This window comes from Vanessa atalanta, chromosome 20 (genome assembly GCF_905147765.1).
Source record: "Vanessa atalanta chromosome 20, ilVanAtal1.2, whole genome shotgun sequence".
Lineage (NCBI taxonomy): Eukaryota > Metazoa > Arthropoda > Insecta > Lepidoptera > Nymphalidae > Vanessa > Vanessa atalanta.
Window position 1 is genome coordinate 9,850,450 of NC_061890.1, and position 25,996 is coordinate 9,876,445.

At 32.3% G+C, this 25,996-nt stretch overlaps 2 protein-coding genes across 7 annotated transcripts; one reads left to right on the forward strand and one right to left on the reverse strand.

Annotated features, from left to right (window-relative positions):
* Nucleotides 1–380: 380 nt before the first annotated feature.
* On the reverse strand, nucleotides 381–13,601 carry LOC125071688 (protein lethal(2)k10201). 6 transcript variants are annotated; one of them, XM_047682023.1, is made up of 5 exons: nucleotides 13,386–13,601; nucleotides 13,017–13,136; nucleotides 2,888–3,031; nucleotides 1,792–1,990; nucleotides 383–931 (listed from the first exon to the last, which is right to left on the reverse strand). In XM_047682023.1, exons 3-5 carry the CDS (start codon nucleotides 3,028–3,030, stop codon nucleotides 599–601), a joined length of 675 nt encoding a protein of 224 aa, XP_047537979.1. In that variant the 5' UTR covers nucleotide 3,031; nucleotides 13,017–13,136; nucleotides 13,386–13,601; the 3' UTR covers nucleotides 383–598. The 6 variants fall into 6 exon arrangements, with proteins under 6 accessions (XP_047537976.1, XP_047537979.1, XP_047537980.1 ...); XM_047682020.1 differs by lacking the exons at nucleotides 13,017–13,136; nucleotides 13,386–13,601 and adding an exon at nucleotides 8,297–8,349 and having other exon boundaries at nucleotides 381–931; XM_047682024.1 differs by lacking the exon at nucleotides 13,017–13,136.
* Nucleotides 9,108–25,938, forward strand: LOC125071687 (ectonucleoside triphosphate diphosphohydrolase 5). Its single transcript, XM_047682019.1, has 12 exons — nucleotides 9,108–9,434; nucleotides 10,598–10,841; nucleotides 11,481–11,604; nucleotides 18,713–18,856; nucleotides 19,219–19,307; nucleotides 19,630–19,793; nucleotides 21,001–21,092; nucleotides 21,658–21,814; nucleotides 22,199–22,348; nucleotides 22,620–22,792; nucleotides 22,872–23,035; nucleotides 23,177–25,938. Exons 2-12 carry the CDS (start codon nucleotides 10,809–10,811, stop codon nucleotides 23,270–23,272), a joined length of 1,386 nt encoding a protein of 461 aa, XP_047537975.1. The 5' UTR covers nucleotides 9,108–9,434; nucleotides 10,598–10,808; the 3' UTR covers nucleotides 23,273–25,938.
* The last annotated feature ends 58 nt before the right edge of the window (nucleotides 25,939–25,996 follow it).

The window sequence follows — 25,996 nt, forward strand, 5'->3', positions numbered from 1 at the left end:
CACTCTCGAGCCCAAAAGGGTTCACTCTAAGGCAGAGTCGTAACACTCGCCCCAACGTTCGGTGACGCTGTAAAGGCCAGTAGGGCCAACAGCAATACTCAACCATGATACAAAAAAAAAAAAGCGCCTCGCCCCTATTCGGTTGGCATCTGTCGCGCGAGATAGACGTGTGTCGTAATTTAAGTTTTGTCATATTTTATAAATTGTTATTAGTTTTAATTTTGAAAGAATTTGTTTAATTAATTCCAAATAATTATTAAAGTAATTATAAATTTTAGTTTTAGGTAATAAATTGTACTTTTTAAAAAAATTAAACCGCTTCTGATTTCTAATAATATATTAATAATGTCCCTATTAATGTCCCACTGCTAGGCTATGGCTCTGTTTGGAGCCTTTTCCACCATGCCGCTACACTTACCATACCTACTTAATAACATTATGCAAAATTTATATTTAATTTGATGAAATTATCTCCAATCTTTCTTCTTAACGGGGTAGGGACTATGAGTCTTTTTACATTACATTAAATATATATGTAATAACATAAAAAAACATTTTAGTTTTTTCTTTTATTAACACTTAAAATATATTCAAACATTCATGGTAGACTTTCTTTTATATCTGCCATGACTTGGTCCAGGTTTACCGATTTGGAATCTTTGTCATCGCTGGTAAATTTCTTGATAGAATATTTTTGAAATCCCCTTTGTTTACTGTTTTTGAATATTAACTTCTGAGAATCCTTCCTAGCTGCCTGGATGTCATCGACGTCTATCTCCATGGCTTGTGAATTTTTTTTACTTTTATTCTTTTTTCTCGGCTTTTGATCAAATCTAAAATCTTTAGGCAATTTGTGTGTCTTGATACAGTGGTTTAATCTGTCCTCAGCATTCATAAATTTCTCTTTACATTCTTCTATATAACAGGAATACTGGAAATTAAAAAAAAAACTCTTTGAACTTTGCTTATTTTTATATTTTAATGTATTAAATAATAATTAAAGGAAATTACATGAAAATGAAAATGTAAGAGGAATTTAATTGTCTCTTTAAGAGGAATATAAGTTCTCAGCAGGAGGCCAGAACTCAGAATTTGATAAATAAAATCCTACTTGAATATAATTTTGTTCGAGTAGGCTTTTAGATGCATTTTGAATCACCATTATAGAGACAGCATTAAATGTAATGCTATTATTTCGGAATGTAGATTTTACCGAGAAGATCCAGGAAAACAACTCTGTTGTTACTCCTTACCAAAATTTTTATTATACAGTTGTAACAATCAAATACAATAAAATTTATGGCTTAAAGTCAAGTCCTTACTCCTACATTAAAATCCGTCTATAGTCTCGTTTTAAGTTATTTATTACTGTTAATTACTTTGTTTTTTTTTTTAAATCTTTAATGAATTGGTAATTAACTTCTGTTAGTTTGACTTGCGATTTGAACTCTGGCCGTGGAAGATAAAGTAGCTATGTGATACAATTTATTGAAGCAATATGGCAATTAGTCCCAAACCAAGCCTATTAGTTTGTTTGGAAGAATATACTTCCATAAGGTCCCATTTGAGTTTGAAGAAAAAATACTCCCATAAGGTTAAAAAAAATCCTGCATGAATTTTTAATGGAATGTAATTTTCATCATATTTTGTTAAATTTTTGTCGTTCAAGCCTACTTGAATAAAGTATATTTGATTTAAATATGGAACGGCACATTTGGTTATGGATTGTCACAAATCTACCGCGGTTTGGAAAAAAATATAACCTGTGGCAACCGGTGAAGTAATACTCACAGAAGGTTTCTTAACAGCCATTACCGCAAAGAATGAATCGTGTTGTTCTTGTATATGCAAGTCTAGGAGATGAGGGGACGGCAGCACCTTCTTGCATTGCATACAGCTGTATCTGTGTGAGGAATTGTAGTGATTCTCGTAGTCCAGTAACGAGGTCACGGTGAAATTACAACCCGGGACCGTGCACGTCGTCTGTACCCTGAAATATGTGTAAGTTGCTTTTAAGACGTTATATAAGACGAAACCTCATATTTTATATAATAGAAGCTTTAAGTACGTAAATACGTGCGCAAAAACTTTTACGTTAAATTTCGTACTCTCAAATAGTTTTCAAAGAGCAAGAAGTACAGTGTAAAAAAAATAGTTTCGCTTCACTTCAGATGATAATTTCATTTTTATTTATATAACAATCTGTCGAAACATGATACCATGTTGTTGGCTTTAGTTGTGCGTCTGTGATATTAAATGACAGACGCAAACTTTACATATTTAAGAATATCTGCCAATTTGTCTGGTAACCAACATCTGTTTGAGAGGTTATCATAATTAATCCATTTGCCAAGAATAAATTGTTAGAGCTTATTATCATACTTGCGATATTTTTATTTTTAATATGGATAATTTTAATTAATTTTAATATTATGAATAGTTATTTCTTGTATTATTAAAGTACTAAAGCAAGCAAGTAACGTGTAGTCACAACGATGTCAGCTAAGATATTGGCTGTAGAATAAATGATACATGGGTGATACCTAGCCATATTTGATAAAACGTCATATAAATTAAAATAGTTTATCTGCTGGTCAGTTCTGAGATAATAATTTAAAAAAAAAAACATCATGGCATTCAAAGTACTCGACGTATGACCTTTTATAATTCAAAGTTTTATTAGTCCTTCGAGCCGGATCGAGCATTTGAAGTGTTTTAAATATATAATGACTGAATGAATGACTTTCGATGAAACAAACGGGGGTCAATGGCATTAAATAATAGCACATTTGATTCGCAGTCCAATCGGTAAAATTTAGTAAATCGGTGTTGCGTAATCAATGCTAATTATACCTAATCTTAAATCTTAAGTAATTTTCTTACTTACATAGCATGACAAAGTTCTTCATCGTCTGCATCGTATATACCTAACCTAGAAGGTGGCGTATCATTGAAGAAAACGTCATCAAGTCTGCGCCGACCAAGGCCGTACGATTTTAGCTTATCAACTAAATTTACTTGCACCTCCATTCTGAAATTAAATGATACATAATAAATGGATGTGATATTGGTAAAATAGCTTTGTATTCTATAACCAGTCGTTATAAACTTTGTCAAAATTACTTTAAATTGTAATGACTAGAGACTAAATAGAGCCAACTAGTAGCCTTAAAATTGAATGTTATATTCAATTATATGCCAGTATAATGATACCAACAATTTCTCTTTATTATAAAATACTACATAATTATGTATAGATTGTCAAAGTCTATCATAAATTCTGAAATTGACGAAAACTGCAACATCACAACTACAATTGGAAACTGAATTGTTTAACAATGAATATAATTTTTTTGGGCGATTTATTTCCAGTTTCATTGATTTTTTTTTTATATTGTCCGGGTAGACGTATGTCTCCAATCCACCTGATAGAAAGTGGAAGTAGAATCCAAACGCGAAGACGACTAGTACAGTCAGCAAGAATGAGCTACACTAGTCGCCCTCGCCATGCCGGACCGCATGTCTCTTCACGCCTCGTTTGAAGGCACCCAGGTTATAATAGGAAGGGAACAAGTCTGCTGGTAAAGAGTTCAATTTTTTGGCGGTGCGACAAAGAAAAGAGTTGCCAAATATGTTTGTGCGCAATGGGATCGATGTCCCAGTTAGGCTCATTATTTTTACGAAATAATTGGTACAAAAACGTTCCTTACTATTTTTGGTTTCCACTTTACTTTGGAAAATGTTTGATTTTTCTGGGATTTAATAGGAGTGATAAGTGTTTGTTTATTTTTTAGTTATAATATAAAATATAAAATATGATAAAGAGCTTCTTCCACTACGCTGCTCCTGTGGGTGCGCTATGTGGGCATCTGGGTACATCCGTGGTGTCCGGACAATGTTTTGTTCACCGCATAAATTGATCATATGGAAAATTAGTGGTTGAACCAACTGTTTATTAGAATTTTCGTGTTAACCACTGTACCACCTCGGTTTGATATTTATATTACGTTCATCAACATTTCTAAAACAATCTGTAACTTCCTTAGGTGCATTACAATATTATCAAGCTAAGCATACATAGAAAGGCCCATATAGCCTTAAGACTTCCATAATAACTTGCACGAACAATTCTGTTTAATGTTCAGACATATAATAATAAATGAATTTCTATTCATACAAACTGTACAGCGTAATTACCTTTCGTATCATAAGATAATATCTTTTGATATATTTTTCATATCACTTCTACGTATATTCGACATATTAATTATCTTCGCTGTATGTGACAGTTTCTTTAATTATTATTGGCGATCGATATTTTAAGAAGGATATTTTCTAATGGTATAAAGTTTAATAGTTTGTTTAGACGTACTAAGTCTCAAAAACTACAACTTCCAGTTGAAAAATATTTTTGATAGTCCACATTTTGAGAAAGGTTATATATGCTACATAACTTCACCCTAAAAATCTACACTAATATATATATATATATATATAAAGATGTTTGTTTGAACGCGTTAATCTCAGGATTTTGTAATACAAACAATTTTTGTTTTTGCATTAGATAGTCCAATTATTGAGAAAGGTACCACTCATAGATGTTCTATCACTAAACCTGAACCCTGCGACCTAAGGGGTCGTAAATGTAACGGGTGAACCCGCATGGAGGAGTTAGTTATTATAAAAATGTCATAGATATTGATATGCCGAATTGATGTCTGTAATTAGTATGTACTTGAAATCATACTTATCAACGTAGCAAGCGAGATATAATGATATGAAAAAATGCAATTAAGTAAATAATTTCGAAAAAAAAATAATAAACTTATTAAAATGATGTGAAAATGAAATGAAAGATGTGTTGCAAATTATTTAAGTTATTTATCTATTAAGAATGTATTATTAGTAATTTGGGTTGATTTTTACCCGATCAATTAATGTTTAGACTATGTTTTTTTCACATACGTCAAAAACTAACACCCAAAAAGTCCTTTACAAGTGGGTCAGTGAATCTGACAGAACATGCCAAAACTACGCAGATGCATAGTACACTCAACCAGGTAACAAACAAAAAATAATTACTTGGTGGTAGGGCTTTGTGCAAGCCCGTCTGGGTAGGTACCACCAACTCATCAGATATTCTACCGCTAAACAGCAGTACTCAGTATTGTTATGTTCCGGTGTGAAAGGTGATTGAGCCAGTGTAACTACTGGCACAAGGGACATAACATCTTAGTTCCCGAGGTTGGTGGCGCATTGGTGATGTAAGGAATGTTTAATATTTCTTACAGCGCCACTGCCTATGGGCGGTAGTGACCGCTTACTATCAGGTGACCTATTTGTTCTTCCGCCTACCGATATCATAAAAAAATAAAATAATGAATAAAGTAGCAAAACCTTTTCTTGTCAATGTCATTTAAGTGTTCAAGGAATATTGAACTTCTAATAGACGAAAGAAAGGAGCTGGAAAGTAAAGCAAGAGTGATCAAAATTGAAAAGAACCCTCAGGAAAATTCCACAACACCCAATATCCATTGGACAGTAGTAGTTAGTCAGTCCTATCGTTCTTGAAACGAAAAGGTTGCCTATAATGAAAATCGATAAAGCTGATGAAGCCGTATATAAATCACCACATGGCTGACCATCACAGGATATACTGCGGGAAATTATATGGCGGCTACTATAGAAATTGAAAACAATTACAGATCAAAGAAAAATAATCTGCTGATTATTTCACCATTTTATATAGGATAATGATTGTATGTAGAACAACTATGAAGAGAAACAATGCGAGTTTCTTGCCGTTTCTTCTCACTGGAAGCTGCTTTCCCAAACGGTGGTACTATTTAAATATCGACGATTCAAAAACGCTTAATTGTGAAGTTTACTTGAATAAAATTGAATTAATTGATTGTATATATGATTGTGATTAACATAATTTAACGTTGCTTGGCTGATCAGCGTGCAGACGGTTATACTATACACTAAAGTTGTAACTCACCGCTAGGTGACACCGCAGAATACACCTCTATATTAAGCGCCGTGACAATTGGTATATAAACGGGGCAATACATTATATAACGTCTGCCGGGTTTTCTAGTAATTACTGTATAAACACTATATATTTATATACGTGTTAAATATACACATACATATTGTGATGTTCATTTATTTTATAATAAAGCATCAAAATTAAATATAAAATATTAATTTTATATTTTGATCTGTTATTAAAATGCTAAGTAAATGCATAATTATTAACTATATAATTATTAAATAATTACGAAGCTAAATTGAATAGTGTATATAACATTATCTAGTCGACAAGGTCAATGTTGTTAGACGTAATGATGTTGAAAAACATCGACTGTTTATCGATAGCTACGCGACTGAATTATTAAGTATATACTTATAAAATCGTCTGTCCTGACTGACTATAACGCACAGCGAAAACTCAATAGTCTAGAAAGCTGAAATTTGGAATATTTAATTTATAACGCCAGCATCCACAAGGAAACATCACCAATTGTTTGGATTAACCCGGCTACTGAATTATATTGCATGCTGATGGTAAGTGGTCACCATTCGTACGCGCTGTAAGAAATATTAACTATTCCTTACATAGCCTTAAGATGTTATGTCCCTTGCGCCTGTAGGCACTGGTTAGCTCACCCTTTAAAACGGAATACAACAATACATAAATTAGTATTGTTGTTTGGCGGTAGCATTTATGATGAGTGGGTGGTACCAATCCAGACAGGCTTGCACAAAGCTCTGCAACCATGTGAATCAACGGATATTCGTAAACTTTCTGAGGACGATTTAGGTTTTTTCAATAGGTCGGCAGAAACAACATATATCAGGAATAACATGTACCCTATCGTTTAAATATAAGTTAGACAGTGATACTGTCATCATTATTGTTAAAAAATGAACGCTAACTATATTGCTCAATTGATTTGTCACAGTACAATTTCTTATCAAAATTAATTGGCATATTAATTTTGTGAATAAATGTATAATTGTGCCTGAGCTGGCGAGGATATGATTCAGTCATGATTCACATCGATAAAGATTAAAGTTTTGATTCTTGGTTTGATCCAGTTAATAGAAGCCCAGCATCACTGCGTCATGTTTTTACATTCGAAGATAACTAGGGTATCAAATAAATTTCTTGTCTGCTATAATGGTCCAAAATATCCTAAAAACTAAGAGAGTCTACGAGGAAGAGATGATTGCTCTATACCTATTATCACTTCATTGTAATTATTTAGTTATGTTATACTATACAGAGTTTTTTTTTCAAATATATTAGTAAGTAGCATTATTTTCATTTATGTTCGTAAGAGTAGAATTTTTAGACGAGATTTGCCGTGAGCGTTACATTATCTAAAGAAATGTTCAAATAGTTTCTCTTCGATATATTAGATATTTATATGTTTGCCTTTCTTTGTCAAATACAAGATCTAAACATGTGAAAATGATATCGCTTCTTTTCAAATTCATTGTCATCATTGTCTTTGATCAAATCAGGCACTGGGATTTTTTTTTTAAATGTGGACTAAGCTTTAGCAATTAACAAATTCTATAACTGGGCCATCTGTAATATTTACTTACATAAAAATACTACAGTAATCTACATATTATGTAGATTGGAATAGCATCGCTTTAAGTATTTACCTAAAATCTGCACAAGTGTATAAGAAGTTTGACCTCGAGCTTGAAAAACAACAAAATCGGACGCCGATTATTTTCAAAATCTTAAATAAAATAAAAATTACCCGAAACCGGCTACAGAAGGTGCATCCATGCAAGACATTGTGTGCTAGAGTTTAATTAATCAGCAAAACCTAATAAAAATAATATACAAAAAACGTACGCAAAACATTAAGATGGCATTATGTAATATAAAGTACTTAGTTTTGTTTCTAATAATTTTAGGATCTATCCAAGATAATTATTAAGTACATCTTATTTTTAAGTGTTTCATAGATTGCAAATTGTAAATAATAATACAGATCAGACTACTCATTACCCGTGCATAATTAAATCGTATAAAAAAACTCTAGAAATACATTACTAAAAATGCCGCGACGGATGACTGCCTTTTCAGATATATTCTTGACATTAGCCTCAAAGGTACATGGCGTTTGTCCAAATCACGATCACATTAGACTAGCCACGAATAAATAGATATTCCTCTATCACTTAAGTCTGACGACCTTTAAAATTACTCCCATTCAAATCCAACTTAAGTTTACCAGCATAGAACAAAACGACGACGAGCGACACTAACTTAGACATGCACTGTATGTAATGGCAGGTGAGACCCATTGGGGGAAGTTTCAATTTTAAATATTTCGGTATAGGGCACTACAATGAGTAAGTAAATAATAGTAAGTAGAAAAGTAGGCAAATGCCGACAGATTATAATTGAACATGGCAAATATGTCCATATTTTCAAAATTTATTTTAACCGACAAATATTTTGCAATAAGTACACGTTCTTATCTCTATATAAGAGTATTAAATATGAGTACTAATTTCAATCATTATACGATGTTTAGATACACGTAAGATGCAGAAAAAGAATTGACAAAAACAGCAAGAAGGTCAACTTGGTGTAAAAAAACAACAAACTTTTGCACCAGCTTCGATCGCCGCTAAGGCCGGGTACATATACATACATCACATAGAATATATATTATGAGCGTAGTCACATTGCATCTATTTGATGACCTTGTTGTCATATATTCATATAAAGTAACAAGTATTGATCGCCTACTTTTATTACGTTTTGCAATTTAATATATTTGAAATTTGTTATTTGAAAATAAAGTTATAAATTATGTTTATCCAAAGTTAAATTCTTTATCTTGTATTTTTTTAACTAAAGCGGTTATTCATTTGGATACGGATATGGAATACGGACGCTAATGAATCGACTCTATAAATTTTAAAACATATTTATAAAAAGGTAAAGGTAAGAATAGAAGGTTTCCATCACTATTTCCTGAAAGTATCAAATCGTCTTGTCATTGGATATTACATCACTTTATCGTTTTTGATTTTCCTACGAATACGATACCTATTCTATTACTAACGTTATCTCATAACTCCGCGCCACTCAGCGCGAAGTCACTCGTATCTATGGTAGTGGCCGAGAATAACTGTTTTTTAATTACGTATACGGTGTAAATAAGTCAAAGGAATACGTTCATAAAACAAACACTAATGATTGATAACGCTCAATATTGAATATATACATTATATTTCAATATAAGCTAATATTATTTTATTATATTATTTTAATAAAAATATTTTATTACCAATTTTTTCGTAATTATCGTGGTTTTTTTTATAACATATCTTGGTGAATATTTTACTAAGTGAAAATAATACATGGGAAAATGAGTGAAATACGACAGAGAAAGGTAAATATCTATATTACGTATTATTAAATAACATAACCTCAATTTGTCAAATCACTTCTTACTTAAAATTGCACAAATTATTTTTAAATTCTTCGAATACTGGTTAAGATAAGTAAGTAATGAAGATAATAATGGAGTAATTTTACCTTTAGATTATTATTAATCGTTTTGAATCCCTGTTGTCACAATTAACGTTCTAACACCTATTGCAAAACTTTTTTTTACAACACTTGCTGTTTATGTACGGCAATAAAATTATATTTTCCGTAATATATCAGTTATATTTAAACGTGTTACGATAATTATTTACAGTATGATAATTTAAAGTTTTAGTATTCATTTCGTTGATAAATAAAAACAAACCATTGACTAAAGAGTATATAATCACTAAGTTATAATATGCAATATTCATTGACTATTATTTCATAGACAAGGTTGTCATCTATTAAAAAATTTAAAAGTAAAATTAAATACATGTGCATTCCCAATTTCTTTATTATTCTAAACAAGTAGTTAACAGTAGTAAAGTAGTTGTCTCTACAAAAACCCTAATTAATCTCAAATCGTAATTTTACTCTATAGTGACAATCGCGAAGACACAGATAACATTATAATGTCACGAAGTGACATTTAGTGCTGTACGATTTTACTTCTTGTGTACCAGATAGGTAAAACTTAATAAAGTTTTTTTTGTGGTTTTTTTCTCTCATACAACATTTTCTATAAAATAAAAGGTTAATAACTTAGATCAAAAGACAACTTAACTAAGGCGAGGTGCCCTCGTTAAGTTGTACAACAAACCTAATATAATCATTTTATATTTTGAACTTTCAATAAAAATATATAAATTAATAAATTATGAAAATATTACGTGTTCCGAGGTCCTCCAGGTTTTTATTAAACAAACGTGATCCCTTATAATACTTGTATTAAAACTGATCGAATGAATATTGGAAGTTCCTTGGACCACCGAAAAGTTTTAAACATTAATGTTTCGATAATTCAATTAGGTTAATATAACTTCATCGAGTTAATAAAATAGTGTATTTCATTTTTATTCGGCAGCAAGTTTTGACTTTAGGAAGGTATCCGTCCGGACGTGTCGTAACGCATTGTCGGATGTTAAACTGTAATTCTATGGTTGTCGATGTTTTTCTCCGTAGAAGTACATCACTATCCAGACTGACATCAATAGCTTTTACAAGTGGCTAAGTGGCAAGTGCTGTCACGATTTGTTTTTCGAGTATTGACAGTATTGTGATTATTTATATTGCCATGAACGCGAAGTTATGAACTAAAATATTGCTGTTTTACTTTAAGATGCACAAATAATATACTTAATAGTTAAGGTTGTGATGTACATTTTAACCCGATATGGGAAAATTCAATACCTACAGGTATTTAGAGGTAAGCTTTAAAATTATTTACTACGATTTTTTTATTTTTTATTATTATGTATTAAGAATATATTCCGATTAATACAGATACATAGAATATAGATATCAGATAATACGATAAACTATAAGTGTATTTAAATGTTAGAGATAAAAATTTAAACTAGGATATATAATAACTGATAATTATTGTTATTTCAAATATAAGGCATAGGTTTGTGATTTTAAAGGCTGATATTATTTACTATATCAGTTTGAACAATTTTAAAATAATATAATACAAATTGAACTGTGAAATAATATTATATTATTACCTTGAAGAGTATAATAGACAATTCAAATGACAGGCTATCATCATTACAATACAAGATATCTTGTTTAATTTTGTAACAATTACTTAATATTAAATAATTAATTTTTGGCTATTTATTTATGAAAGTGTAGGAGTATTATAGTCAATACTGGCATAAAAGATGTACACAGAAGAGGATAATTTTTTTATTTAATTGCCTGTGAAGCAAAAGCATATTGCATCAAGGTTGTTTTTAAAAAAATAATTATATATATTACTAATGCATATCATTTATGATTTATTTGTGTACACAACATAACTGATTGTAATTTCTCTCATAGTAAAATTTTATTTTTTCAGTTAAAAGATGATACCTCAGCGTCACATATCAACATAAGGGCTAGAACCTTAAAGCAACCGAGAAGATTAAAGAAAATATTTATTTTCCTCCTAGTACTAGCCCTATGTGTTACATATTTTTTGGGTGAGTTAAATATAACTTTTATTTTTCTATCCCTTAAAGGTTTCTAGGGTGTAACATTTGAAGTATCTATCTGGCACTTTGTGGTACACTAACTTCTTTAATATATTTATCAATATGCTTGTTCTTTAATTATGATCAGGTCCATGTGAAATAGATGTGTAATGTGGACTTTTTTTTTATTTGATTTATAAAAGACCTTTGCCTTACTAAGTATTATATTATAAAAACTGTTTAGTAATTTCCTGAATATATATTGTTTATATCATATGGATTTTCCTCTTGAATAAAAATAGAACATAACTTACTGTATTGAATTTTATGATATGATATTGTATGATAGTTTTAAATTGGTTGTAGTAGAGTGACTAAATGTTTTGTATTTTTCTTTGAACATCAAATTACTATTTACAGAGACAAATCTATTCTCACAATATACAATGTTTATTAAACTATTAGGCGGTTAACATTAGTAGTAAATAAATATGTGATAATTCAAATAAATAAGTATGGATGTCTCTTTCTGGTGTGATAACAAGATGTGGATCTTGTGTATGGCGATGATGGAAATTATCACATTGTATGAAAACTTGTGTCCGTTAAATCTCCTATATTGAAACCACTTTTACGGAAAAGTGGTTTCAATATACGAGATTACGGTACGGAATATGGTTACTAGAGTAGGATAGCTTAATAAGCCTTCTTAAGGGAGGAGTAGACCTTTATCCAGCAACAATTTATATATATTATCCTAATAGCAAATAATGATACCTTGTGTGGTATTACTTCATCTAAAGGTTTAATTATGTATTCATTAAAATGGCTTAGTAACAAAAGGCTTATTTTAACCTTAAACTTGTACCATTAGTTTTTGTACAAGAGACCTAAGTCTAACTGTAGAGCTAATCTGTTAGAACAGACTCAACTCAACACTGAATACTATTGTGATATATCAGTATGCAACTTTGACAACTATAATTATAAAATTTTAAGTAGGCTCATAAAAGCAGTTTTGATTTGTCTTGTTAGTGTTGAATTAAATGTAAAGCTTAAGACATATTTGTATGTTTATAAGTTACAATCAAAACCAGACAGACTTGGTCCTGCTATAATAAATAATAAAATTAATTTTAATTCATTGTAACATAGGTATAAACTTCAACTTATTAACCTCTTTACAATAAGGATAGATAAGCACTTACCGTTTGAAAATAGAAGCGAGTGAATATTATTATAAGCCAAACACAGTTTAAGATTCTACACTTTAAAGTTAAAAAACACACACACAAGCTCAAATTAGGATAGCACAATACATGAAGCAAAACAGTTCAGATTGGATAATTAAAGAATTAAAATATAAATTAACTTTTAAGATAGGAAGCAAATTATTATAATATATTGATTTATATACTAACGCGCGGTAGGTAGCAAAAAACAAGTTTGAAGCGACATTGCGTGTCAGTCACTGGTTTTGACTGGCTCCTCCTCCTCGGTGGGATGTGCATGAGTGTCAGCTGTTAATACTGTCAGATTGCCTGTTGTACCAAAGTTTATATTTATAATTTATTTGTATGGTTTATGAATTTTGTATAAACATAAGTTATATAATATGTATGCATGTGTGCAAAATCGCGATGTTCGAAATTTGATTTAATTTTTTTTATGAGTGAGGTTTTACAGAATGGCACTCGCAGGTACCAGGTACAGCGACACTGACGGCGTTTGTTGCGGTGGTGAACTGTTGTGTTCTATCGAACTAAAGTAAAAAGAAAAAAAATAATTACCTGTTTTTAGTATCGTTGTCATTATTAGAATTTGTTCTAGCGTATAACCCAATTACGTTTTTCGAAAATTACAATTTTGTCTAACATACACCTATTACTAATGTACATTTCACTTGTTCAAAACATAGGAAAGAAAATAATTTAATATAAATATCACCATGTTTACGGTCTATAAAATTTATGATAAAGTGAATATTGCGTTGTTTTATACACTTTTTACAGGCTTAGGGTGAGAATAAACTGTTTTTTTTTTTCTTAATTTTATTTGGTTAAGGTCTTAACTTTTTCAGCTTAGGGTGAGAATAAACTGTTTTTTTTTTCTTAATTTCATTTGGTTAAGGTCTTAACTTTTTGGGTTCAATAAGTAAGATCTTTTCATTTTCCATATTGGAATATGAAAAATGGATATTAGTGGTACTTATGTACCTACGGTAAATTTGCATTTAAAAACGTCGTAAATGATTTAAGATATAAAATTGTTATTGTTTTAAAGAACTTAAAGTATATAAGTATACCTATTTACTCAAAATATGCATTACACAGTACCCCAGTCCAGCATTAGATTTTCGTTCGCTAACTAGTTTGGTTAATATTTAAAGTATTTTATGCCAGTAACAGTATTATGTTTACTAACTGAAAATGAAAATTGTAATGACAATAATGTTCATATCTATGGTATGTTACAAGTACATCGTAAAAAGATCAACAAATGCTTGTAAAATGTAAAAGCAATTAGCGATGGTATGACAACAAATAAAATTGATATGAAGGAATTCAGGGATGGAATCAAGAACGAGAAGACTTTTTAAAATTTATTTATCGTTTTGGTATATACAAAGACATTTCTGTACTTTTTGTAGGTATATTTTAATATTATTATGTTAGTGTGCGTGCATGTTACCAGGCAGCGTCACAATTTAATTTAAAAGAGTCTTTAAATAAAAAGTCGATGAACGTTTGGTCTGTAAAAGGTTAATAAACCCAACGATTTGGCAGCACACTTTAGGATAATTGTTTGTGACCGGGTTCTTTTTTTCGAACCAGTAGACATATGACAATTTGAGAATCAATTAGTCGGGAAAATGCTTCAATTAAAAAAAAAGATTGAGTAGTAATTTGGAACTTGATACTTAGAAAAATCAAGGTGTTAATTTTGTGTGTCAAACGTCTACATAAACGGTGTTATTGGCGCTTGAAATTCGTGATTCTTGAAGTTCGTAAAGCAGTCTTTAGTAATGATCATAGACTGATAATTTTATAAATACGCAAAAAAAAAAAAATCAGGGTAGGGGTCTGTAGGGTTGAAATTTTATATCATATTAGTGTAAACTAATTATACGAAGTATTACTTCTCACGCGCGTTTATGTAGGTACTTAAACGTCTGAATAATAAGTCTGTCAATAATAATCAATAGAAAATGATTTCGCTAAATTAGTTCTACCATGTACGTGGCTTTACAAATCTTAAGCAAACGTGATTCAATAAACAACTGTGAACAGAACTCGGCTAGACATAAGGTCTTTAATCGCGTGTTTTATTTAAGTTTATTTTAATTATATACACTGAAGAAATAGTACGGTCGTGCCGTTGCATACCGTGAATTTCTATTAAAATCAAGGAATGAGAAACAAGGACGGAGATAAATAGTGATAGAAGTTATTTGACACTGTTTTATGTAGACCAAATTAAATATATTGGCATCTCTTTCCGTTTTAAATAAACTTTAAAGTTTAAGGAAACTGAAGTTTAGATTCATTGGTACAAATATATTAGTGGACGATCATAGTTCACTATTAGTTGTGTTGCTGTTACTACAGATAACGCATCACAGTGAAGAATTATTATCGCGCCATAAAATATGTTATACGGGACAATAGTGCTTGCATTATCGATTTTAATAAAAGGTAATGAATTATATATTTTTTTAAATACAAATAAAATATATTAATTATTTTTTACGATTTTCAACTTAGTCATTTTAATTAGAAAAAAATAATTGTATCGTACACATACATTTTTTTTTAAGTCTTCAGTGTCTGCCTTCTTTTGAATCTGCTTTTTAGTTTTTTTTTTAAAATGTTTGTTCTTTACACACGCGATATTTATGTATTACAGTAAAATATTGAAATATTAATTTCCTATCACAAACGCTTTTTTTAAACTGTTTTTTTTTTAATTTTATCAAGACTACAGTCCGAATTTCAAAACGACATTGCTAAAAAAAAAATATATAAGTTTTCTGACTAGTATATATTATTTATAATTAAATTGTAGACATTACCAAAATTATCTCTTTGACCCTTTTAAAGAGTTACAACCACTGCATTAATGTATATGTCTGTGTCTTTAGTGCCAATTAAATATATATTAAATAAATACAAAGCTTTACTATATTTCTTATGTTTATAATTATCTCGTGCTCGACCATGAATTTTAACATCGTAAATAAATCTGCATGAGTTCAATACATCGTGGTGAAAATAAGCTCCAAACCTCTGAAAGATAAAGAGAGCCTTTTGCCCAGCAGGGTGACAATTTGTAACGGTAGACGAAAAGGGTATCGCTGGTGTTTTAGTGGGTATTCTAGAGCGCACTCAGCGTTCTGGGCACCGGCGAGTCCTACGTACCCCCACTTTATGTAACGTAACTTTAGGAAATGCGTAACGCGTTTCTCACGCGAGTAAAGAAGGGGGACGATTATTTTACATACGTCTAGACATTTTGTATATATATTTTTTGAGTATAAATTAAAAGAATTGAAATGGCAATCGTGTTTTATAATAGGTAATGCTTACCGCCTCGATAAATAATACCGATTCAATGCAAAAAAAAACTATTTTTAAATACAATTGTTTCGTAAAAGACACGATTACACTGAAAAATAACACGAATTGTTTGACAAAATTTAATTATATCGCCAGTGCCTATACTTCATCCAATTTTTTGTCTAATACATTGAATTCAGATAAGGTTTATGAACTTTGTATCGTTTGATTAGGATTATTTGTATTTAGTTAATGACAGAAACTGGATCGATATATCTAAAAAAATAATGCGGTTAGCCGACATAACATTTGAGTTGGAGCGAGCGTTTTACAAGCCAGGGTTGGAATAAAACATTTAAGGACTCTCGCCGCTGGCTTGTCGGAGTTACAGGCATGGATCGTTGACTTTGTAGAATAGGTACTCGGCTGAACGCCGTTCGATCAACATTTTTTAGTAGAACTGGACATTTGTAACGATAGAAAAAGTTACTCATCGCTTTAAGCGTGAATTGAAAGAAAAATAAAATATACATGGAGTCATCTTTCATTCTAAAGTGATTTATATCCATTTTTAACTTAAAATAAATGATATTAAAACGCAATTAAACATATTAAATTAAATAACAAAATAATATACATTAATGTTTTTATCCGCATTTGATGAACATTTGGGTTAAATCGATAGCAATGAACGTCTGTACTCTATTCCAACCATAAAAGAAAAAAAAGCTAAAATACAACATTTGACAGCAAATTGACGCAATGTCATTGGTTGATAACTTGATAAGTCTATGATATTCACTATGGAACTGGCGTTATGAACGTGTCGAAACTGTTATCGGAATTTTGGAAGTAAAATGAAACTGGAAATAAGTCGTTGAGTGTAACAGTGTTGTTATATAAATAAAAATATACCTATGAATCCTACTCTTCGTTCTGCACAATATAGCTGAGTTAGTAGCAAATCGTATGAAATACGTAAATCTAAGATCTGTTTATCTCTTTTCCTACTTCCATTGGAATAGGCTTTAGATTTTATTATTAATAATAAATAATAATAATAATAAATAATTAACTAAGTTCTCGTGTAAATATTATACTAAAATAATTATATATATATATATATATATATATATATATATATATATATATATATATATATTTATATATATTCCGTTTTATTAGTGGCAATAGAATTAGGAAGAAATACCTCAGACATAAAGAGAGGTATGGAAAAAATTAATAATTTTTTGTTTGAATTTATTTGAGTATATTGTAATTGTGTTGATGAAAAAGCATTTCTTTTTCTTCTTCTCAAGTTTACCTCTTTTGGAGAAACCTTTTACTTAATTTTATAACAAAATATTTTAGCCATCTAATAATAAGTGGTGACACTGTCTAGCACAACTTGAAGCGGTGCGATGTTAGTCAGACATTGACATTTATATCTTACTATTTTAAATTCCGTGTCTAACCCCCTAACCTTGACTTTGACCTATCAAGATGATAATTTCCGTGAAATGTTTACGCTAAATTAAGTACATTATTTACACACCACGCTATATTATTTAATTTGTTTCGATAAAGGGTGCGTAAATTAAGGCGTTGTATTATTTATAATGTAGGTAGGCCGACAAACAGATGGGCCACCTCATGGTAAGTGGTTACTATCGCCCATAGACATTGGCGCCGTAAGAAATATTAACCATTACTTACAACTCCAATACGCCACCAAACTTGGGAACTAAGATGTTATGTACTTTGTGCACGTAGTTAGAGTGTCTTATTAACTCGTGAAACGGAACACAACTACGTACTGCAGGGTGGTATCTACCCGGAAGGGCTTGCAGCAAGCCCTACCATAAAGTAAACATATGTACCTGCACATCGTTACATATATTTATGTAATCTTCTACATACTTTCCGTCGTTCATACTTAAAACGCGTATTAAAAATAATTTTAAAGTATAAATTACAAGTTTATGCTTATGCTTATTTCTATTGTCAATATTATGTATGGAAATATTTTTGCGTTGCGTTAGACATTATTTCAATTTATTTAAATAGATATTTAATATAGGTTATAACGTAATCATACATCCCGTTTTAAGTGGGACAGTCTGGTTTTTAAGCTTAGTCATAATAAATTCTCAGTCAGGCCTTTATTAAAGTTTATATGGTGATCTTTTTTCATCCGATTTAGGTTACCGTAGTCATTTTCAATCTCTGTGGAGTTTAGCGCAGGAGATCTTATAGTGCTTAAATATGAAACCAGAAGCAGGAACTCTCTGTATTCTATCACTCTCATAGTCCGATGGAACAGCATTCATGACGAAACTTAAGAGCTTCAGGCCAAGATCAATGCATCAGGATTTATGTGGCCAAGGAGGGTAAACTGCACTGTCAACTTAGAAATCTAAGCTTAGCTATTTGCCTATCCCGGGCTGAAACTTAAACCCTAGAAGGACCTAACATACTATGTCGTATAGCGTGGCTCTGATGGAAAACAAAATTGGTCAACATAGTTATGTTAACTGATGTCGATGTATGTTAAATTTTAGGACTGTTCGCGGGGCAGGCGCAATGGTTCGATGGCCTAGCGAAGAGTCTTGGCTACGAGAGTGTCTATCACCACGCGGTGATCATAGACGCAGGGTCTTCAGGGACCAGAGTACTGGCTTATAGGTTTAGAGTACCATTTACAGGTAAAGGTTTTTATTATTTCATATAATACGAGTATTACTTTAAAATAATTCAATTTTTATTTTCATACATATATTAGATTCTATTTTTTATTACGAGAAACCTCTCTTGGGTTCTAAGCAGGTCTAAATAAGTAATAGCCCAATTATGTTACACTGCTGTTAAATAGTACAACCATTTTTAATTCGTCATTTTAATGGAGTATTTTTTTTTAAATATGGGTTTTAAATATACAAAGATTCTACTGTGAAGAGAACAAAAACTCATTAGTAACACTTTTCTAAAATGAAATGACTTAATGAATAATATAAAATTAAATTTAAATATTCTCCATCAAAATCACCTCATTAATAAATATTTCCAGTATTCGGACAACCAAATTTGGACCTAGTGGATGAATTTTGGGAAGAGACAAAGCCGGGTCTATCGTCCTACGTCGATGACCCAGAAAAGGTATATTACATAAACATGACATATAATTTTATTAAACAACCAATTTGAAGGTAATTATGTGGCTTGGCAAAACCTTCCTCCGTTTTTTAGATTGGGATACACACGTGGCAAAGTGTTCCCCGACACACGCATTTTCTCACGACGGTATATTTCATCACTGAGCCCGAGATGATGTACTCTCACTTAGCTCAGTAAAAATTCAGTAGAAATCCTCGGCTAATCTACAATCATAGGTTGAGATTCACATGCTCCAACGACTATACGTATAAGAGCGCGGCGTCGTCGTCGGCGGCGGTGAGGTTTGATAGCGCCGGCTGTGCAGGGCGCGGACACCATCGTGCAGCTGGTGCGGCAGGCGGCGCACCTGGTGCCGGCCGAGCGGCGCCGCGACACGCCGCTCATCGTGCGCGCCACGGCCGGCCTGCGCCTGCTGTCCCCGCAGAAGGCGCAGATGCTCATCGACGAAGTCTCCAAGGCTATATCCAAGTTCGTCCACTTTTATATTTATTACATACATATATATTGCCTGCCTCGTTTTGTCCAGTCGCTATATAAAAGGTCGCAGTTCCTGAGGGACTGGATTTCAAACCCAAGGTCGGGTCGATTTAGAGTTTTTCTATCTAATAATTCACAGTACCAGCCTGGAGTCTGAAGTGTGTGCACTCCCGTGCCTGTAAGTGTGTCGCAAAGTATGTAAAGTCGTTGGTCCGTTGAAATGTTTCCGATTGTGTATGATTTGCCGTCCTATCGGATTATGAGATTGAGGGAATAGAGAGTGCATCTGTGTTTGCGCTCATACTTCTGGACTATTATATGTCTTGCGTAGCTTGCTGGTCGCCCTCGAGATTGGCCGCCGTTGCCTAAATCGGTTTGATCTTATATTCACGAATTTATTCTACTAATTAGTATTTACAGCGAAAGCGTCAATGTATTAAATCGGGTAAAGGGTTGCTGTCAGATTCAATAGTGTTCACTAGATTACATGGTAACGTTTTTTCGAGTGATTCGGCCATTCTCAAGCAAGACCAACTGTTCAGTACATACTACATAGGACAATGTGTGCCCCACACAGGTGCACTCTCTATTCTCCAACTTTGACGTCTTCCATTGTCATCCCATCATACTCTAATGCATCTGACATTACCGGATGTTCGGGCTCAGGATTAAAGATTACTTTCCGCGGCGTGGAGTAGTCATCCTTGGGAGTGACAGAGTACTATGTTTTCCTTGAAAGAAAACACTCGGATTTGCAACCCTTGGGATCTTTGGCGCTAACTTAACAGCAGATACGATAATATAACTAAATCCTATATATTTTGCCGACCATGAAAAGTTATGAAGAAATTCCGTAACTCAGACTGAATTGACAGCAGAATTCTTTGCGACCTTCGATTGAGGATCACGTGTCCTATCGACTTTAGTCGTAAATATCGTGTTATGTGTCTAACACAATGCATTAATTGTTCATATTACAATACAATAAAATAAGCCATAACGTTAAATAAAACACTATTACTTAAAACCATAAATTATGACTTCTCATACACATGATCTCATACTCATATAAACTTTTATTCTTCATTCTATTCCCACAAAGATCTACATGATCTTTAATCTACAAACACTTTTAAATTTATGTACAAGATTAGTTTAATTTCACCGGTCTGGAATGCAATTTTTTTTTCTGTTTCAGATTGGGCTACCACGTTGATAAAAATAGTGTAGAAATCATGGACGGTTCTGACGAGGGAATATTCATTTGGTATACAGTCAACTTATTGCATAGTAAGTATAAGTGATATTTTTTGAGCTAGCAACATTTTTAAGAAATACAACGTTAGTCATTTTACATATATTTGCTAGTTTTACCAGGGTTTTAAGTTTTTAAAGTCGGAGTATATTGTTGTATTTGTTGTGAGAACTAAGATGCATCGTTTTTATTGTATTTTTTTTATGGTTGATTTTAGTTTGTTTTATTCAAAGTAAAAAACTACCAAGTTTATTGATATGAATATTTTTTTTATTATTATGTACAATTATATTATTATGATTAATTATATACAATTATAATATCTTTAAATAAAGCTCATTGTGTCCATTCAGTGGTTTTAGCTCGAGTTGAAATCGCATTCTTCAGTTAAGTTTCATGCCTCTTAGCTCTTTATATTATAAAGTCGCTTCCCGCTGTGCGACCGCTTAGACCTTTTAAACTTTAATCGGATTTTAACGGAGGAAAGGCAAGAATAAATATAAATAGCAAGGACGGGTAACTAATATGTTATAAGGTAAATTTAAACTTAATTTCCTGCTGTATCCGTTTGGCGCTTAAGCTCCTTCCTCTTATACTCAGACCTGATCGGGAGCGGGACGATGGCGGCGCTGGACCTGGGCGGCGGCTCCACGCAGATCACGTTCGAGCCGCGCGAAGAGGACCGGAAGCTGTTCCCCCCCGCCGACCTGTACGTCGTGCCGGCCGGCGCCACCAACGTCACTCTCTACACGCACAGGTGACAATAGTCACAGTCCACTGTGACTAATGTGAAAAAAAAAACGTTTATATTTTTTTAAAAAAGAACACGTTTCAATGTTATGTAATATATGTATATCATTTTTTTATGTATATAAATAACAAATAATATTTTTTAAAAAGCCCCGATTTTTCCTATTTTTTTCGAAATCGAAAAAAATAGGAAAAAGTCCGAGTCAGACCTAAATTGTAGAGCTTCCCCCCCACCTTTTTTTCAAGATGGCGGAGAAATTCATTGTAAATCTTAGCCGAAAATTTCAAGGCAATCTTTCAACTACACAATATCAGCTATAGGCCTTCTCTACTCAGTTGTATTTTTGAAATGTCTATACAGACCGGTCTACGTGAGTATTTTCCGTTTCAGTTACTTGAAGCTGGGTCTGCTGGCGGCCCGGTACGGCATCTTCCGGCTCGAGGCCAACGACAACGACACGAACGAGTTCGTCTCGGTGTGCGTCGACCCCATCGTGCAGAGGGAGAAGTGGACGTACGCGAACAGGCAGTACATTATCAGGTAGGATTGACGGCAGATATTAATTCGAGTAGGCACGTACAATCGACGCTAACTTTTATAATTTTTAGCATAGATCGAGAAGACTATATCTATTAATGAAAACTCGGTCGAATTCGGCTCAAGTTTGAAATCAGACCGAGAGCCTCACCTTCAACACCGTAATATATTCAAACGAAAATCAATAACTCATTTAGAAACATTATTATATTTGTCATTTCACCTGTCGGCTTTAATCGCCTCGTGGTAATGGTGCGTGTGTGCGTGTGCGCAGCGGCGCGGCGCGAGCGGACGGTGCCAAGCGCGAGGCGGTGTACGCGCGCTGCCACGGCGCGGCGCGGCGCTACGTGGCGCGCACGGCGGGCGCGGCGCCGCCGCTGCCGCCGCACGGCGCCGTGGCCGCCATGAGCTACTTCTACGACGTGGCGGCCGACGCCGGCCTCATCGGTAACCCGACTCGCCTACGTCCCGTAGCAGCCGGCGCGTGTACGTGTACGTGTAGGCGTTGACGCGTGTGTGTGCGCAGACGTGATGCGCGGCGGCGCGGTGTCGGCGGCGCAGTACCGCGCGGCGGCGCTGCGCGCGTGCTCGGCGTCCAACGTGGAGCAGCCGTGGGCGTGCGTGGACCTGGTGTACGTGCACACGCTGCTGCAGGACGTCTTCAAGATCCGCGACGCCGAGCCCGTGTCGGTGAGTGCGACGATGATGAGTCGCGTCGCGGTTGAGATTATTAAAAGTACCAACTTAAGAATTTATTTAAATCGTTGTTGGAACCGCTCATGTCGGAGGGCCCGTATGTCGACGAACCTAATCGATCGAATTAATTTCCAGTTGTTCAAGAAAGTGAACGGCCACGAGGTGTCGTGGGCGCTGGGCCTCGCGTACACGTCGATCATGAACAAGATGGCGAGCGCGCCGGAGGCGTAGCCGTCGGCCGACGCTCGTTAGTATTTTCGTCTTAAATGAAACGTTCACACAATATTTTGCTACTTGAAATTTTATATAAGCTCATTGCAGATTTCTTGTTTCGTAAAACTTCGTTGAAAACGTAATCGGGAATTTTATTTCGAGGTATATGTTTTCGTCTGGCGGCCATCTCATTTTGTTCAGCAATTTTGGGCGGTATAATTAAGACGATATTAGCGTAATTATTTTGTTCCAGTTAAATTTATATAAATTTTTCTCGTTGTATTATAAGTATTAAGCAGTTTGTAAATTTTATCTGTGCCTCTATAAAATAAAGTTTTTTTTTTTTAAATTATGGCAGATAAAACAGATTATATATGAAAGTTGCTACGAACAATAAGAAATAAAAAGTTAAAAGCAATAAGATAACTGTAGTTTACAAGTTTTGAGAAATTTCAAATTTGTACTCGAATATAAAAAATACTTATGATTTCGACGTAATAAAACTTTATACATTTCAATTTGTATCGCAGAAAATTTGTATACAATATTTTTATTACATACGTATATTATTAATTTCACAACTAAACTAAAATCTAGTATAATTAAATAAATGGTGAATATCGATTTCAAATGACAGTATAAAATTAAAAAAAACTTTTTATAAAAAATCGATTACGAACGCCAATTATTCGAATGATTTATCTATGATTTATCGATATTCGAGATGAATACCACTATGGTGCCTGAATCGACAGTGAGACAGTAGCTTAAAATAATAATTTACCATACAACTATATTTTATTTCTAATTATACAAATACAATTCCTAAAGACGTTTATTTTCAGCTGCGGTTGTGTATCAATGTGATTGTTTATTTATATTACGTTCCTGATATATTCAATAAATTCATAATTAATATATCAATAATGAAGTCTGGTATTGACATTCAGATAACGATAATCGTAATTTAACTTAATTCATTTTTGTAAATCTTATACAGATCTATTGTCGAATATAATATCAATGAATGATAATTATTTTTACTTTTATATTATGAATATATAATGAATATCACGTCGCATCTAACTTGATTTCGTATATAATGACGTAATAACAGTTTCCTAATAAGATATGTATATATTTTTTAAAATGATTCATTAAACTTCGACTGATAAAACTCACAGCATGATATAAGTCTGTTTTTTTATAAAATTCTTCCATAACATTACACTTATTGATATCGCGTGTTGCAATGGCAACATTTATCTACCTTCCGAATTAAATAAGTTTTATTACAATCCTTTTTATAAAAAAAAAAACAAAACAAAAAGAAAACAATGTATGAAAATTTTAGAAGTTGACATATTAATATTTTATACGTACAAAGATTCATTTGTTTGTTATTTCAATCTCGCAATAACAAGTGTGTGAGTGAGACAAACATACATGAATAGTAAATGAAAGAACGGGAGAGCATGATGATATATCAAATATAGTTTTAATTACAGGATCAAAAAGTTATATTGTCTATTTGAGTTTTTTTGCATTACGTAGCTCAGAATATAGATACGTATTATATATTTATTGTATTACTATGGGGTATTTACTTTGAATGTATTTAGATAGAAAAATTCGTGTTATTCTATATAATATACATATATGTATATATTTATGTAGTTATAAATATTAAGTTTGGTCTATAATGTTTATGTATTATATTACGAATTGCTGGTTTAAGGCTCGGTCTTGACCTTCTAATCGATTAAATAATCTGTGAATCGTCTAGACTTTTGAACTGACTTATTGGACATTTAATTTCACATATAAAACAGTTGTTGTTTTTAAAGCAATAAATTACTAAAATAATTCTAATACAACACTTGACACGTCAAATTAAAAAAAAAAAAAATTTTACAGATTAATATGTAATAATATAATTTTTTAATTTAAATTCAATACTTTATCAGTTGAAAATCGATGCATTTAAGCAATTATTAGTAGTTGAATAATTTTATTATTTTTAAATTAGTACACCGTGTTTATGTAGTCAAATGGAAAAGTGGTGGACTTAAGATATTTAAAACAAAAAGCGAATATTTAAAATACTGACGGATTAGTGAATTACATGAAACATTAAATGTCGGACATTCGACCACTAACAAGAATTATTAAAAAAATATATTAAAGTGTTGCCATTGTAAAATCAATAGTCCGCTTTTATAATAATTGTGTTAAGCTAGTTAAGATCAAGTGTAAAATATTTTTTAAAACAAGTTTTTTTTTATTAAAAGCAGTAAAATATTGAATATTGAAGTATATTATTATATGCAACTTAAGTGTGTGCCTCAAAGATTTGACCCGCACTTCCATACATATATATATTCACACACACATGCAGGTGAAGGTAAAAAAAAATCTTTTAAAACGGCGGAACCTACTCAATTTGGTTGTATTCTTGTATATTGTTTGTAAAATAAATGTACACGTTGTTTTAAAAAATAAATGATATGATAACGAATTGTTATTAAAATATTTTATGACATTTATTATATCTTTCAATTTTGGACGCATTATATAAGAATTTTTGCATTCGCTTTCATTGCACCGTCTATGTATTGTAAATGTATTTAGTGAATTGGTGTTAATGTGAATTGTACAAAATTTAATAAATGTTGGATTTTAAATTGTGTTTTTATTTAAAATATCCCGTTTTTTTTTATATATTGGTAGTCGTATACTACT

Bases quoted from the DNA above. Each gene is read 5' to 3' on its own strand.
- LOC125071688 (XM_047682020.1), bottom strand. From the start codon at position 8,334: ATGGGTCTCACCTGCCATTACATACAGTGCATGTCTAA. The intron at 1,991-2,887 runs GTAAGTAAGAAA...CACATATTTCAG, and splicing joins GAAGAACTTTGTCATGCTAT to GGTACAGACGACGTGCACGG. The intron at 932-1,791 runs GTGAGTATTACT...TTTAATTTCCAG, and splicing joins TGGCTGTTAAGAAACCTTCT to TATTCCTGTTATATAGAAGA.
- LOC125071687 (XM_047682019.1), top strand. From the start codon at position 10,809: ATGGGAAAATTCAATACCTACAGGTATTTAGAG. The intron at 21,093-21,657 runs GTAAGTATAAGT...TCTTATACTCAG, and splicing joins TACAGTCAACTTATTGCATA to ACCTGATCGGGAGCGGGACG. The intron at 22,793-22,871 runs GTAACCCGACTC...GTGTGTGCGCAG, and splicing joins GGCCGACGCCGGCCTCATCG to ACGTGATGCGCGGCGGCGCG.